The sequence below is a fragment of the Talpa occidentalis genome, unplaced genomic scaffold (genome assembly GCF_014898055.3).
Source record: "Talpa occidentalis isolate TD23 unplaced genomic scaffold, MPIMG_talOcc4v2.1 talOcc4.2, whole genome shotgun sequence".
NCBI lineage: Eukaryota > Metazoa > Chordata > Mammalia > Eulipotyphla > Talpidae > Talpa > Talpa occidentalis.
In genome coordinates, this window is record NW_023602073.1 from 67,258,799 (window position 1) to 67,276,511 (window position 17,713).

General features: G+C 36.8%; 2 protein-coding genes across 3 annotated transcripts in view; one reads left to right on the plus strand and one right to left on the minus strand.

Annotated features, from left to right (window-relative positions):
- The window catches only part of CLIC5 (chloride intracellular channel 5), a 190,138-nt gene extending 189,212 nt beyond the window's left edge, over positions 1–926 (minus strand). Inside the window, exon 1 of the mRNA XM_054698845.1 lies at positions 880–926. The gene's annotated coding sequence lies outside the window, so the exon portion shown is untranslated. The remainder of the gene's footprint in view (positions 1–879) is intronic.
- Positions 927–990: 64 nt separating this feature from the next.
- ENPP4 (ectonucleotide pyrophosphatase/phosphodiesterase 4) lies at positions 991–15,369 on the plus strand. 2 transcript variants are annotated; one of them, XM_037519830.2, is made up of 4 exons: positions 991–1,078; positions 7,761–8,618; positions 9,280–9,450; positions 11,739–15,369. In XM_037519830.2, the coding sequence occupies exons 2-4, from the start codon at positions 7,784–7,786 to the stop codon at positions 12,101–12,103; spliced, it is 1,371 nt and encodes a 456-aa protein (XP_037375727.1). In that variant the 5' UTR covers positions 991–1,078; positions 7,761–7,783; the 3' UTR covers positions 12,104–15,369. The 2 variants fall into 2 exon arrangements, with proteins under 2 accessions (XP_037375727.1, XP_037375726.1); XM_037519829.2 differs by lacking the exon at positions 991–1,078 and adding an exon at positions 1,094–1,210.
- The last annotated feature ends 2,344 nt before the right edge of the window (positions 15,370–17,713 follow it).

Below are 17,713 nucleotides of genomic sequence, written 5' to 3' on the forward strand. Positions count from 1 at the left end.
GCGGGGAGCAGAGCAGGCAGAAGGACCGAAGGACACTAATATTCTTAATTCATTTAGTTGTATATATTTTTTAGCACCTATAGGGCATTTAGTGGTGAACAGGAAAGAAAATATCTCTTAGAGTTTGCACTTTAAAATCTGACACTGCATCCAGAATACTCAGAAGGGTTTTATTAAATTCAGTACTATTTAGTAAACATCTTTCTATGGCAGGTTCTGTGCTTGGCACTAGAGATAAAAACAGGAAAAAAAAAAAAAAAGACACTATCCTCTCTTTGCCAAGTATGCCTGGGTAACCCAAGTGCTAACAAGTGTTCTGTTTGGTAGTTTCTCTTTCTTCTCTTAAAATCACACTTGATTCTGACTAAGATTCCAATTAAAAAGTAGGAACACAATCTCACATACACATCTGTCATAAGAAGTGCCTATATTTCCACTTGGTACCTATTACTAGTTCCCTATTGCAAGAATTGTGTTTCTTGTAACCTTATTGGTAAATGCATAGGACTCAGCTTCGCGCATAAAGACAGTCACTTCTCCCAGCAGGACGGGCAAATATTACTCAGTGAGAACCACACTGTACTTAGCCCAACTCAGTGGAACTGGTTAAGGCTGCTCTAGGCTTACACTGTGCCATCCTAGGGCAAGAGTCGTTTTCCTCGCGGAAGCCTAAGCCGCCGGGTGCAAGCTAAGTAGAGGTGAACTGGAAATAGCAGTAACCCGGGGCCTGGCAACTACTTGGGGTTTTCCGGGACTCGCTTGGTTCCGGGTCCCCTGAAGGGCACTCAGCCCTAAAACGACACGAAAGTGGCGTGGAAGGAGGAATGAGCCTCTACTCCTAGACCCAATCCTGCCCCACCAAGGCGGCTGTCGCTCTACCTGAATCTAACCAATCGGAAAGGGAGTCACATTCAACGCTTGCTTCTTCATCCAATCTGAGGCTATGTCTCAGACTCCGCCACCGTCGGCGTCCCCGAGGGCTGTAAGCTGGTTCCGCAGGGGCGCGCGCCAGGCAGCTGCGCAAATTCCGGAGCGCAGATCTAGAGGTCGGGGCTGTTAACGGAGGCGCAGACACCAGGTATTGCGCACGCGCCTCGGCAAGATCGCGGCGTCGCGCGGTCCCTCAGGTCTCCCACGCCCCCAGTACCCACCGGCTCCGGGTTCCGCGAGCACGGAGTTCCGCGCTGGGAAGAAGCGGCGGGCGGCTGCGGTGAGTGTGCGCCTCGCGTGGTCTGGCGTTCTGCAGGGAAATGCCACCCCCTCCCCAGTCTAGAGGGGCTTTGGAAGTGGGGATGGCGAGAACGCCTACCGCCACCTCCGCCACCAGCTCCACACACCGCTCCCCCCCCCACGCACCCCAGGGCACAGGCGGGGAGATCAGCTAAGGGACCCAGGGGCTGCGGGAGAGGCCGGCGTGGGAGGCGGAGGGCGGTGAGGGACAGGACATTACAGCAGGTGGACTGGAGTTGAGGGAGTCGCAAAGGCTGGGGCCGGGGAGTTGGCCGAATGGCGCAGAGCAGTGGAGGTGGGCGTGGGTGAAAATGACACCAGGAGCCAATACCAAACTGTTTTAATTATTATGGCTTTGTAGTATAGCTTGAAGTTTGGAAGTGTGATACCTCCCTTCTTCATTTTCATCAGTAGAGCTTTGGCTGTTCGTGTTTTTTTGTGGTTCCATACGAATGTCATCAGTATTTGTTCTATTTCTTTGAAGAATGTCATTGAGATTTTTATTGGAATAGTGTTGAAGCTGTATATTGCTTTTGGGAGGGTGGACATTTTAGTAATGTTAATTTTTCCAATCCATGAACAGGGGATGTCTTTCTATTTCTTTGTGTCTTTCTGTTTCCTTTAACAGTGTTTTATAGTTTTCTTTGTAGAGATCTTTCACCTCTTTTGTTAGGTTTATTCCCAAGCATTTTTTTGTTTGTTTGTTTCAATTATGAAAGGGATGGTTTTCTTGATTTCTTTTTCTTCAGATTGATTGATTGTGTGTAGGCAGGCTACTGATTTTTGTGTGTTGATTTTGTATCCTGCTACTTTACTGAACTGGCTGATTATTATGAGTAGTTTTTCTGTGGAGTTTTTAGGATGGTTTCACTTATAGCAGGAATATAGGGGAACCCAATAAAGCATCAGCATAAAAAAATAGTAACAGTACAAAACACAACAAAGCAAAAATGGACAATTATAAATCAGAGACATACTGCAAGGGAGGAGGAGCGAGAGGGATCAGAGGGAGGGTGGGAGGAGCACAGGGGACTGAGGTGATGGTGCATGGGTGCATTGGTGAGGGAAACTATGGGGACTACACCTGAGGGGGTGGGGAAGCAAATATTGTTTAAAAATGAACAATGATGTAAAAAAATAAAAAAAAATTGAAAAAAAAAAGATGTGAGGCTGCTGGAGGGACTGGGGGTGCAAAGGGCATCCATCGACAAGTAAGCCTGAATATTAGTTTCTGCTCTCTATATATAACACTGTCATCATACCGCAAACCAAGCAATAAAGATAATATTTAAGTGTTTTTAATAGGCCAGACACGGTTTTAAGAACTTTATCAACAAGACTTCCTTTATGCAACCAGCAACCGTCTAAGATACTGTCGTCCCCTTAGACTGATAAGGAAAAGTCAGACTCGGAAAGGAAAGTGGTATGTCCAAGATCGTACAGCTTATGACTAGCAGCTTCAGGTTTATATCAAGTCTGACTCCAAAAGGGTTTTGCTTAACCAACAGGTGCTCTGGTAGACCCATATCTGAAAATTGCTGAGATAAGAAGATAAGAAGATAGCTGTTGATAAGCTAGATAAGAAGATAGCTGTTGATTTTCTAATATTAATACTAATTTAATACTCTTTTCCCCAGAAGTTATTTCAAGCTATTTTAAGAAATGTAATTTAAAGCAATATTTAACTAAAACTAAACTGTGCTTACTTTAAAAGCTCCTTGGTTTTAAATTAGCTACAAAATATAATTTGGGATAAATTTTAATGAAAACACAGAAACTGCATGGGAGAGGAGTATTTTACTATGTAGAAAGTATGGTAAGTATAGCTGTGTGAAGATACTTGCTGAAAAATTTTGTATGTGCTAGGCAATTAGAGAGTAATTTAGAATCCTAGAATTTTGAAGACTGAGGAAGTCTTTCCAGTTTTTTTTTTATATTCTTAAGAAAATAATCATTATATAAAGGAAGCCACATAAGTTATCTATGTGCCTAGCAATAATGCTGATTTAAAGTTGTATGTGATTTTCATCATAAATAGTATTTGTGAAGTGACTAGAATGAGGTTTTTGTATTACAGAGCAGATGGCATGCTGATGGTGACAAATATCTTTCACCATATCCTGTAACTGTTATACTTTCCCAGCTTCACACAGGCTAACAAAGTCAGTGGGAGTTACCTGACATGCATTCCATGCAGGTAAAAAAGTCATTCTAGGTGAGGTAGAGAGTGTGTTGTCTTCTGTGTTGAATACTCCCAAATATTTCCAATTGCTGTTGGACTCTTTGGATGTAGTCCAGATGGGTCTGCCTTTTTTCTGTCCCTTTTTATTTTCTTTCGGTTTGGAAAACTACAGAAATTAACCCTGATTTTTTATAATATATATAGTATTGCAGTCAGTAATTTTTCATACCTGAGAACTTCTCACTGATATTTTGTTTATAGCATAACACTCCCTGTTAGAATGAAACAAAATATGTAGATATAGCTGCAGGAACTACTAATGAAAGCTGTTTTGGCAGAAAAATTCTGTTAATAGTTTGAGATTATTCATCCTTATCACTAAAGAGCTGGGGAAGAAGGATCTGGATTTTATGAGAGAGGGTCGACACAGGTTTTTGTTTTGTTGTTGTTTTGTGTATAGAAAGTATTGTATAAAACAATTTCACATTAAAACACCCTAGTCTGTATTGTGGTATGCATATTTTTTGGTGACAAAAACAGACATTAAAGATGTTTCCTGTTTCAAGGCAAGGAACTTCAGATGCATTTAAGATTACTCTTTCATTTCCTGCTGTTCTTTTAAAAAATATGTAATAGTTTTATGGAAATATCATCCACATGGTATCAAACTCACTCATTAAAAGTATACAGCTTAGTCATGTAACTCACATTTTGATAACATTTTCATAACCCTTATTTACTAACTTCTCCCCAAACTGTTTCTGCAACAACTGCTATCTATCTATCTATGTATTTTTCTATCTGTTGATTTTAGGCATTTCATAAATAGAACCATACAATAAGTGGTCTTTTATGACTATCTTTCATGGAGCATAATGTTTCAAGGTTTTTCCATGTTGTAGCATGTGACTGTAAATCACTCCTTTTTATAGTCAAATGATATCACATATGAATATTCCATATTTTATGTATGCATTCATGCATTAATGCATATTTGGGTTGTTTCAATTTTTTGGCTTTTATGAATAATGCTACTGTAAACATTTGTATTCAAATTTTTGTTTTAAAATTTTTTTGTATACAAATTTTGTGTGGACATATTTTTATTTCTCTTGGACAGGTACTTAGTAGTGGAATTGCTGAGTATATGGAATCTCTATGTTTAAACTTTAAAAAAGTTTTTTTAATGACATAAAAGTGTTTGGGCAATACTTCAGGTGCAGGAAGTAGCTTTAGGATGGTTTAGAAACACCCTATAACCAAAGAGCTGTTAAAAGATCACCCATAGATAAATGACTACAGTCATTTCCATGACATTGCAATACATTTCAAACAGATTGTGACAGAAGTGTGGTAAATGGAAATTAAGGTTGGTAATAATTTCTGTAACTATTTTATACTCACTTGCATGTAAGTTGGGTCTGCATGATTAAGGGGTGTGAATGCCAGGCTGAGATGTTTGGACTTTTTGTATAGACAAGGGGACTCTGAACATTTTTTTAATCAGGGAAGTAACATGAACAGAGTTATGCCCAGGGAGATTAATTTGGCAGAAGTGGGGTGAGAAAGGGGAAGGTGATTGAAGTTGGAAGGTCAGTTAACAGATAAAAGTACTCAAACAGGAGGTATTAAGAACTTTAGAAGTATGACATCAGTAGAGACTGGGAAAGAATGGGTAGCCATTAAAAATGCTTGTTAGAGATGGGTGTTCTGGGCTTTTACTGATGAGGCTGGACAGCTGCACTTTAATCAACTTCCCTCAGTGATTCTTATGTTTACTATGCTGTAGTAGATGAATACAAAGATAGAATTCACTAGGCCAGCAAGTGATGGTGTTCTCAGGACATCGCTGTGACTGAGAGAATGGTGAAACTTTTAAATAATTTTTTTAAAGATTTATTTATTTTATACAAGAACTGGGGTACAGGCCAGACGCGTGGGAGGGTGAGAGAATTCATCAGAGACAGAGCAGAGCAGAACAGGCAGACGGACTGAAAGTACTACTGAGGGGAGCAGCGGGTGAGACAGAAGAGGTCTGCTGCGCGAAGTGGGTATCTCCCTGGCCGGCGGGGAATCAAACCCATGCTGCAGAGGCTGCAAACAGCTTCACAGCGTTGCGCTCAACCTGCTGCGCCACTGGGGTGGCCCAACTTTTAAATAATTGAAGAACCAAGGAAAGGTGAAAAATTTGGAGGTACAGGGAATGCTTTCTGTTTGACATATATCAAATTTGAACCTCACCAGCAGAATGCCTTGTGCAGTGGTATCAGTTGGGAACATGGAATGGGAGAGAGCCAGGACAACAAAGAAGTCTAAAAAAAATTGTTATGAATATCTTTAAGATACTGTGCCACCTAATTGCTGATTTGGTCTACTATGTTATTAGAAACCAATATTTGAATATGGGGGAGTAGCTCTACTCAGAGAAATGAGGGGATCTATTCAATTCTCTACAAGTTTTTAGACTGTTGGAACCTAGGGCAGCAGCCTGTATAATATTGTGGTTTGACCAAGTCCAGTTATGACTCATGAAGGAAGAGATGAGCTTTGCATATATACTAGGTTAGGGATATAAAAGAAGGAATGAAACAGGAAGTGCTACTATCTAAATTCTTGACAGCTAAAATTACTGAGATTACTGTGTCTGTGCAAAGTATGTCTCTTGCGCTAATTAGAATAGTTACTCTTTGCTTTGAGAACTGGCTTGTTTTTGTTGTTCTGTGTTGTTTTGGTTTCTTGGACGGCACCAGCAACAGATGATGCCATTCAGAAGGCAGCCCATCCCAGGTTAAAAAGATAGAAATTTTCAGGCCAAAGATCCTCACCAACAAGATTCTAACTTTTTGGTCTTCAAAATGTTAAGGCCCTAAGGTCACAGCTTCATCTAGTAAGTATTTGAATGCCTGTGCATACACACATCACCTATATTGTGTATTTGAAAGAAAGAAAGTCTCTGCCTTTCAGTAACTGCAGTCTAGTTAGGAGAAAGAAGTGCAACAATAAATGACTTGTGACCTTGGGGTCTTCTAGGCATATACCCGCATCCCGCATGCCCATACCTTGAGTCTTCTTACTTTGAAATAATGAATTTCCCCATCTCACACTAGCCAAAACCCTACATCCCTGCAACTTTCACTGCAAGTTCCTTTAAAACACTGGTTTTTAACTTCATCAGACCCTCTAGTCCTAAAGCTTCTCTACTTCTTGCATGCTTTAGCTCAAATTTCAACCACTCCTTAGTATCTTCAGCCTCCTCACACTTAAATTTCTGGCAGAATTTCAAGCCCAGGTAAGATCTGCTGCCTGTTTTGTTCATGCATAAGCCAGGGTGACTGAATTGTTTGGGAAACCCAATCAACAATGTCTTTCTTAAAAATACATGGCCATAGCTGTCAGCATTGACCATCAATTGTATTGTTTCCTTGTAATGTTTCCCACGTGGAGACATTCACCATTTCAGACACCCTCTGTGTTCTTCAAGCCCCAGAACCTTTACCATCCTACTTCTCTCAATAATTGACCCTGTATCTTAAAACACAGAATGCAGTTCCTGTCACCTGCAGCCCTCAAACTTGTATGCTTACCTATTCAGTACTACTTTCTCCTTCTCTTCTGTCATAATGGAGAAGGGGTCCTGCCATCTGAAGCGAACCATTCTTCGGGGCCAACAAAGATAGAGACTGAAGGCAGGAGATTTATTAGGGGAAGACTGTTTTTGTAATCTCTGGACAATTTAAAAAAATCATGGAGATCACTGAGCCTGAGGTATTAAGTAGAACACTTACGTCTGACAATAAGGAAAAATTTAAGAGGGATGGGGTGATGAAATTCCTTTCAACAGCTGTTGGATATCTTCAGAGTTACTGTGGCATCCGAGTCCTTGGAAACTTTGTCTGTTTATTAGTCAACCTCATGTGACCATCAAATAGGTGCAAATTGAGGTGGGAAGTTCTCCTCAAATAACTTTTATTTCTCACTCCCCCTTTTTTAATGCCAATATTTAGAATAATTTTTGCAGCTTCAGATAAACCGGGTAACCAAACAGGAGTATTTGTGTAAACTATGACAATAATCCACTTCTCCTTCAGAGCATGTGGGGGGCATGGGATACAGATGTAAAGCACACAGCCATATATAACTGAACAAATAAAGGCTATTTTATTTTTTCCAATTTTGACTTCAGTTATCTTTCAATAAATGATGTTACTTAACTTTTAGCTTGATATAGCTAAAGCTGATATATAAGATGTTTATAAATGTTGGTTGTCTTCTCCCAGTGGCTAAACTTCTGAACCCTAATCCAAATTAAATGGCATTACTACTTATAAATTGTGTTTTTATGTTTTAGGAACCCTGATTGCTTTCTTCAACATGTTCATTATGAAGTTATTAGCAATACTTTTACTTTCTGGACTTGTAACTAATTGTAGAGGTAATTCTTCCTACGTTTCTCCACCCAAGTTACTACTGGTGTCCTTTGATGGCTTCAGAGCTGACTATCTGCAAAACTATGACTTTCCTCATCTCCAGAATTTTATCAAAGAAGGTGTCTTGGTAGAGCATGTCAAGAATGTTTTTATCACAAAAACATTTCCAAACCACTACAGTATTGTGACAGGCTTGTATGAAGAAAGCCATGGCATTGTCGCTAATTCCATGTATGACGTGATCACAAAGAAACATTTTTCTGACTACGATGACAAGGATCCTTTCTGGTGGAATGAAGCAGTACCTATTTGGGTGACCAATCAGCTTCAGGAAAACAGATCCAGTGCCGCTGCTATGTGGCCTGGTACTGATGTGCCCATTCACAATATCACACCTTCTTATTTTATGAATTATAACTCTTCTGTGTCGTTTGAGGAGAGACTTAATAATGTTACCATGTGGCTGAGCAAATCGAACCCACCAGTCACCTTTGCAACACTCTATTGGGAAGAACCTGATGCCAGTGGCCACAAATTCGGACCTGAAGATAAAGAAAACATGCGCAGAGTGTTGAAAGACATAGATGACCTTATTGGTGACCTAGTTTACAAACTGAAGACATTAGGACTGTGGGAAAATCTTAATGTGATCATTACAAGTGATCATGGGATGACCCAGTGTTCTAAGGACAGATTGATAAACTTGGATCTCTGCATTGACCGTTCAAACTACACTCTTATAGATTCAACCCCCATTGCTGCGATACTTCCCAAAATAAGTAAGTTAACTTTTAGCGAAGGTGTATTTGAATGGGACAATTGATTGAGAAGGGAGGGTAAAAGGATCTTCGTATAGTTCAGGACCATATGCTCAGAGTGGGTACATGTTTTTAAGCAAGTAGAGTAAGGCTTAGATTCAAAATGATTATATCTTTGCTTTTTGATGTATTTTGATTATTTCTTTGTTTTTTAATGGAAAGAGGTCATTTTTATCCTTAAAAAGCATCTTGGATTTTTGTGTGAGCTACATACCTTTGTCTGTTGATCTTAGAATGAATAATTAATAGTTAAATGTAATTAGTTTATGTTTGTTGAGGAAGCTATTTTGTCCCTTTCCTATAAATGTCCATCAGAGATTATCACAAATGAAAAAGGATATGTGACTACTTCAAAAGTGTGTGTGTGTGTGTGTGTGTGTGTGTGTGTGTGTTTGTGTGTGTGGTGAGAGAGAGAGAGAGAGAGAGAGGTCATTCCCAACACTGTCACATAACTAGTACTGCTCCTTTATTTAAAAAAAGAATTTAAAGTGATTTAATAGATGACACTGTTCAGGACGTATTTCCAGTTATTCTAATTAGAAATATTTTTGCCTTATCAGTGAACCATGACTTTTTCCTTTGCTATTTCCTCTTTTGCTTTGCTATTTCCTTTTTCATCCAGATAGAACAGAGGTTTATAACAAACTGAAAATGTGTAACCCTCACATGAATGTTTATTTCAAAGAAGACATTCCTGCCAGATTTCATTACCAACATAATGATCGGATTCAACCTATTATTTTGGTTGCTGATGAAGGCTGGACAATTGTGCTGAATAAATCCTTAACGAGATGTAAGTATTAGGATATTTCTGTTTCATTCTATTGACACATTGTGACACTATCTTGTTAAGATTACAGATGTTCACGCATATATGTAGTTCAGTTTTTAAATAGATAATTGTCAGGTTTTTATTTCAAGTTTCAGGTTTTCCTTCAATAGCCATTTGTAGTAACCACAATGTCACCTTTAGATTAGAAGGATGGGTGTCTTTAAGGGGGAAAGTGTAGTTTTATTTTGTTACCAAAACTGCATTTACTGTCAGTAACTTTCAAGATTGGTTCTTTTGATTTGTAGAAAATGAGAGACAACTATAGAAACAAAATAATTAAGAGAGAATAATAATAGAAAAATAATAGAAAATATAATATAGAAAAATAATAAATATAATATAATAAATATAATAAAATAATAAATATAATATAGAAAAATAATAAAAGGGGAGTGATAAGCTAGAATTCTTCTTATTTATTTTTTGTATGTGTGTGTGTGTCAAAAAAATTTCTCACTCATAGCAGGAATTTAGAAAACCTAAATAAGGGACCAGGAAAAAGACTAATTATAATAAAGTAAAAATCAAAATGAACAAGCAGCTATAAACCACAATTCAATATGGGGGGGGAGGCAGTGGAGGAGGGAGTAGGATGAAAACAAGGGAGGTGAGAATTGTATGGGGACTATAACCATGACAAATATGCATACATTGTGCAAAAAAGATGTAAAAAATATATAAAATTAAAAAAAAACCATAAAAAATTTGTCCAGGAAGCTAAGTTTTTTCCCAATTATGAAATCACTGATTAGAATGCCATGGCTATTTAGAACACTGGTAAGAACAAGAAAGTAAATTAATAAAAAAAATTTAGCAAGTGAGTATAATAGATGTATTAAAATTTCTCCTAAAACTGAGAAATATTTTAAGGGAGGGTTACAGGTCTTCCCTCAACTGAAGCTTAATTATACAAGTGTTAAATTCATTTTAAATACTTTTCTAAATAATCTGATTTTATAGGTGTCAGAAAACTTTTTCTTGTTAAGGACCAGAAAGTAAATATTTTAGGCTTTGTGAGCTGCTGGTCTCTGTTTTAATTATTCATCCTGCCTTTATAGTGGAAAAGTGCAGTAGAGAGTATTTAAACAAATTGACATGGGGTGTCCCGGTGAAATTTTGTTTACAAGAGCAGGTGCAGGGCTGAATTTGCTGTAGGCTGTAGTCTGCAGATCCCCAATCTAAAGCAGTTCAGAAGTAGGCAAGTATAGGAATGGTCAATAGAATTTGTATATAATTTATGTATGTATCATGTACTTACTATTGAGAACTTGTTAAATACAGACAAGTATAAAACAGAATAAAAACTATCCATAATACAGAGATATAGACAAAGGTTAATTAGGGGAGTTTTCCCCCCTTTCCAATCTTTTTTCTATAGACATGAATATTTTTACATTATTGAAATCATAGTGCCTGTATGTAGTATTCTAGCCTGTTTTTTATTATATTGATCACATGCATTTTTATTATTAAATATTTCACACATATAGAATAAACAAAGGGCAGAGATTGATATGTTCATCACTTAATCACCTGTATGAAAGTGGAAACTTGTGATTCAATCGGTATACCTTAAAAGGCATTATCTGTTAAAAATAAAGGTAAAAATTGAGAATTTGATAATAGAGCCATATCAGGGACCAGCACATTTCTCTGTTTTTGAGTTTGACTTTTACTGGTGTTATAAATTGGAGTCATCTCATTAGACTTCACATTCAATACAAGAATCCCTAGTAACATTTTTAATGATCTGGCCCTCCAGAAGTGGAGGTGTTCATTAATTGTCAGTAAACCAGTAGTGCATTATACAACCTTGTTTCTTATCCCAGGAGTATTGACATAGGTGAGGCTACAGATTCACTTCTTTCCCATTCACTGGTTTACCTTACATCTGCTCTCCTCACAGCCCTACTGCTCTTCTTATCACTCGTGCTATTTGCAATGTGCTTTTACAAACAGTCCTAGAGATTGACATGTGGAATGAGTTGGGCACTGAATGAAAGCTATTAGGTTGAGAAATAGTGTGAAAGCCGATGTCATAAGCCATTGGAAAGGGCTGTGTTTAAAATAGGGACATGACTATTGAAGAAAATGGAAATTTTTTTCTGGGCCTTGTGTGGTCCAACTACTCAGGATTTTAATGGATGGGGATTACACTGGCAAAAATGTAGTATATTTACAGTAGAAGAAAGTTATTTTATAACAGAAAGACTGATCTTATTTACTGACATCATTTTGTTCTTTTTCAGTAGGTGACCATGGTTATGACAATTCTTTACCGAGTATGCATCCGTTTCTAGCTGCTCATGGTCCTGCATTTCACAAAGGCTACAAACAGAGCACAATTAACACTGTGGACATTTATCCAATGATGTGCCATATCTTGGGATTAAAACCACATCCTAATAATGGAACCTTTGGTCATACCAAGTGTTTGCTAGCTGACCAGTGGTGTATTAATCTCCCAGAAGCTATTGGAATTGTTATTGGTGCACTGTTGATCTTAACCACCTTAACATGCCTCATAATAATCATGCAGAATAAACTATCTGTACCCCGTCCATTTTCCAGACTTCAGCTACAAGAAGATGATGATGATCCTTTAATTGGGTGACATGCTGGGGTTCATACAAAGTGTCTTTGATTACTCATGAAACCAAGGATTCTCCCAAAGAAAGGGGTTATTACTATGAAAAGGTATACTTTGAAAGATAAAGAACGTATACCAAGCATGCTAAAATTATTTTTTCATTGTGTTTTGTGTTTGGTTTCACTGCATTTTAATATAAGTAATCCTGACTACAGTAAAAGTTTCTAGTAAATCATTACTTAATACCAATTATTTCTCAAACTAGTAACGTTTTATGAGAAAAATACTGCCTCTGCCTGTTGTTTTTTTTTTTTTTGTATGTGTGTATGTGTGAAGGTATAATACATCTTTAGATAAAAATATACCAAAATTAAATAGGCATGCTTTTATGCCTATATGACTTCTATATTTGTATGTGAAATAATAGAAATCCTCACTCAATTAGTAGATTTTATATATCAGGGGGAAAAACTTTCCTATATTTTTATATTAATAAATAGAGTTAGTTTAATAGAGTTTGTATCCCAAGAAAACTCTTAAGGTAGGCTACTCTTTGTGGTTAACAAAATCTGTTAGTCACACAAAAAAGATCTAGCATACAAAGAAATTTTTTGAGGAAATCTATTATTAAAAAAAAAGGAAAACTATATAATCCAAAGCCGGAGCCTTCACCATTGTGTCTTTATTAAGACCCTTAAGTTATTTAAATCTCAACAGTTATATCTTTTGGAGATTATTGCTAATGTGATATTTTAAGAAAATGGGGAAAATGTGATTTCTCTACTTGTGCTTACTGCTTTTGTGTAAGTTTTCAGTTGTGTGTGTGTGTGTGTGTATGTGTGTAGTGTGTCTGAGTGTCCCAGTATACGGAATTCATATGACTGACAGGAGGTGAAAGGTGAACTGTGCAGTAGGCAGGCTTCCACATTCCGTAGATCAGCTCTCAGGACAGGTTCCATTTGCACTTCATATTGTTTACTTTCTTCTGACTCACCAATTAAAGTCACAGTTTTTAAAAAGTATTAATTTTGGGGGCCTCCCCTGGTGGCGCTGTGGTTGAGCACTGGGCTGCGAGGCTGCCCGCAGCCTCTGCAGCGCCAGTTTGTTCCCCTGCCGCCTACGAGGGTCCCACGAAAAAAAAAAAAAAGTATTAATTTTTGTTACCATTTTTAACTTTCTCATGTTTATGTAGCCAGAGGTATCCAAGTGCTACAAAAAAATTGATGATATGAATGCAAATCTGGTTTTGATTGGATCAGAATGAGGAAGAGAGGTTTTTACATTTGTCTTTCAAACTCCTATGCCTTACTTTTTCAGCAATGAAGTAATTTTAAAAAATTAAATTCAATTTGGTATCTTTTGATCTGTTACATTATTCATATGGTAAGTACAGAATAACCTCTCGGCACTCTGGTGATATTCTGTGGCCTTAGTGCTGCCTATACTTCATTCTCCAATATTTGATTCATAGAAATAATTGCTCTCCTCACACATTTTTAACATACTTGTTCAGAGCCATGGATTTGTTGTAAAGAACTGTCACCCTACCTTTGCTAGGTGGTACCTTATAATAATCAGAATATGAAGAAACTGAATTGTGACACTTTAGATTGCACCTTATAGAGAGAAAATTGGGCTCAGGAACCATTCATCAGCACCTGAGGAGTGCAATTACTAGTAAGAGTGTGAACTTAAAGTTTGACAATAGAAAATAAACTGTAAGTGTTTGGCAAATACAAAAATCATCTGCAATAAATATGCAGTCCAGTTAAATGTTGATTCTTTGTGATAGTAAAGAACAATGGGGCCAGTTAACAAACATGTCATTCATTCTGTTTGGTCACTGCTAATTTCCTGATCCTGGTATTTGGTGCCTGGTAAGAAGCATTTCCATAGCCTGCATAAATAATTCATGCAATTGGTCATAAGTTGACTGTATTTAGACCAACAAAATAAATAAATGAAATGAAACTGATAAGCCAGTTTTGCTTTTTGACAGATTTTAATTCTGACATTTTTTTCCCCTCACATAAAAGGTATCCTAAAAGTTAATCGTTGATCTGAACTAAGTGAGACTTCTTCCCACTTCAATTTCCATTGAAAAAAATAAATAAAAAGAAAGAACAGAACAGTCACATTTAAAGCAATGGACATTTTTTGAGATGTTGAAAACAGTGGCAGGAAATCTTGAGAAGAGCTTATTCCTTGCAGTGGTAGGCATTTCAATAATCAATCACATTAGCTCGAATGTGGCTTGAGTTTCAGAAATCTATACATGGCCGTCCAACCTAAATGAACTTTATAGAATAACGTGGAATAGGAAGGAATGCCCTGTCAGTGCCTTAATGCTTTGAATAGAAGATATTTACCTGTTTGTCCTGTATTTCATTTTATTCTCCAAATACTAACTCTAATGAAAATTGTAAATTTTGTATGTATATGTTGATAGGACAAGAACAGTATTTATTTAATCAAGGAGAAGTCTGTGTATTATAAATTGAACTTGGTTCCTTCATTTGTATCTTTAAAAAATCACCCTGCAAGCCAACGAGTCCTCTAGCACACTGAGAACCTTTTAGTAAAGCGAGTCTCGTCTATTAAGGTTTGGTGTGTATTTTGTTAAATAACTGACTGATATGCTGCTGTGTTTTTTGGGTGGTGGAAAGTATTTGGTTCCAGAAAAAGCATACCTACTTATGAAAACAAAACTCAAAGATAATAGAAATTATTTTTATTAAGTGTTTTGTTGTTGTTGTTGTTAATTCAGAGAATGCTTTCAGGATACATGTATTTACTTCTAACATGGGAACCATTCTGTTTCTGTGATTTCTAAACAGCAATAGAATAAAAATTACTTTAATTCTCTGCATTATAGGCTCTGTGTTATTGTAACAGTAAGCTTGAAATAAGAATTTAAAGATAAATTCTTGGAACATTAAAGGATAAAACATGCCTTTGTATTGTTCTTGAGTGTCTCTTCCCTTGCCCACATCTGGTAAGCTTTAAGGATGATTACATGTATTTCCTTTTATAGGAGGGTTTTATTTTATTGTGAATACATAAAAATATACATGAAGGACAAATATGAGATAGAATGTGTGTATTTATTGTCATTTCTTAAAATAGTATGTAAATAAAGTGTCATGAATGTGCTTCAAAGAAATTGGTATGTAGTGCCTTAAGTTGAAGTAGAATATATTTTGGCTACATTGTTTGAATAGTTGATGACTTTGCTTATGATTAAAAAATTGTATGTGAATAAAATTACCAAAACATTTAATAAAAACCTCAATGACATTAAAGGTTTTTAATTTTTCATCTTCTTACAAAATATACTTAATGTGATAGGTGTTGACATGACTTAGTAACACTGTAAAAATACACGTAGGTGTTCATTACAGATAGCTTCCTTAATTGGGATTAAGTGTATAACATTCAATCAAGATTTTAAAAGTATAGAAATCTGCAATCCAGCATAAGGACATTAGAAAGAAAGCCAGAATTAATTTTGCAGTTTCTGCATAATAATTTATTGGCTAACAGTAGAAAGGAAGAATTGAAAAAGTTGATTATAAAAACATTGGCAATGAGGTGATGATTAGTGTATTTAAACTTTGTTTTGTATGTAACTAAGTATTTAATGTCATGTTGAATTGAATACAGATTCAACAGTTTCCTCTAGTAGAGCAGTGATTAATTCATTTCCTATTTTTATGTTCAGTGAATGTTGCTCGGAACTGTGGGAAAGCAGAAGAATAAAAGTACTTTCTTTAGAAGAGAGTTCTGTAGCATTTCAAAGGTGGTTAAACTTTATGACAACAAATGACTTAAATCCATTCATGGTTTAGCTCTTGCTTACTGGCATCCTTGGATCTAGAACTATTTCCCAGACCCTGTGCTTCCTGGAGTTTGAATGCCAGCTTCACACCTTCCCCTACCGCCAGCCTTCTTGGTACCTGTGCATGGGCATCATTACAGTATCCCCAGCTCCCTCAGCTCACAAACACACATACATGCTCACAACCACTGCTTCCGAGAATATATAACAATCAATATATCACAATCCAAAACAGCTTGTCTTGTCTTTCTATGTTTCTCTCATACACACACATATACTCGCACAAACATACAGTATTGATGATAACATGTATGTGCACTTTTGTATCCTAATACATGTGTGAATGTTCGCATGTATGCATGTGCGCACATGTGTGTGTATGTGTGCAGGGGGGTTGGTGGTGAAACCACTAGGTTCTGTGACTTATATTTCATGTCCAAAATTACCTGGAAGGCAAAGATAGTCTTAACCAAACAGCAGCTAAACTGCTTTGCAGGTGGTTTACCTTATCACATCTCTTTTTTCTATCTCCTTGCCCTGTCAAACTGTCTCCTGAGCTCATCCACTGACAGCTTCATCATGATGGCTTGAAATGTCTCTGTTTCAGACCTCCCTCCTGTGTTAAAAATCTGAATTGCCAGTGATGCGATCCCGCTCTTTTCATTATCTATCATGCTTAACTTCGCTTTGTCGGACAGAGGTGGTGGAAGGGATCAGTAGAAATTGACCACAAAACAAATCTAGTCAGCCCCACTACACAAATACACATTTTATAAGAGAGTTCCTATAGCTAGGGCCCTGGACTCTTGATTTATACATTGTTTGAACTGTCTACTGAGGAGTGTGACTGTGTTTTTTATATGAAATTTCCAAGGAAGCTCTTTTTCAATCCGTCACATCCACAGATGACATGATTGCATACATAGAAAATCCAAAGCAATCTACAGATAACACTGAGTTTAACAAAATTGTTGGATATAAGACACAAAAACTAAGTGTATTTTCAGTTATCAGCAGGAAGCAAATAAATTTTAAAATGATTATCATTTACATTGGTATAGAAAGTATGAAAAATATAGAAAGAAGTCTCCTAACAAAATGAATGTAGAATTTTTGTACAGGATTTTATAATACTGAAAGGAATTAAGGAATTCCAAAATTTAAAGGAGAAGTTATGCCTATAGGATAGGAAATTCAATATTGTAATTAGAACAATTCTCCTTAAATTATATTAAAGAAATTCTAACAGGGTTTTATATTTTACAGAATTTACAGAATTTATGTAGAAATGCACAGCACCAAGATTTCAATGTTGAAGAAAAACAGAATGGTAGGACATACTCTGTCAGATATCAAGAACTAACATAAGACATTATGGTGTTGATACAGAATAAACAGACAAATAGAACTGCTTGCCTTAGTTGAAATGGAGAATCCATAGATGTATGGGTGTTTAGATGTTAGGTATTTATTTATTAGATATATATTAGATGCATTTCATAAGAGCCCTCTGCAGGCACTGTAGGGCTGAGCACACATCACTCATAATAGTGGCCAATTCTCTAGCTTATGCTTGTATAGACTTTCATTGGCTTTCTTGCATCTCTTTTTCACTCTCTGTCACTCACTCTTGCTTCTTGGAATCAGCTCACATGTAAATTATCCTTTGCCTCAGATTCTGCTTTTGGGAAATACCAAGACCAAATATAGTGGTCTTATAAAATATATACAATAAAAATATATACATATATGCACCAAAGACATGTAGAATGTAGAACACAGTAACATCCATCTGG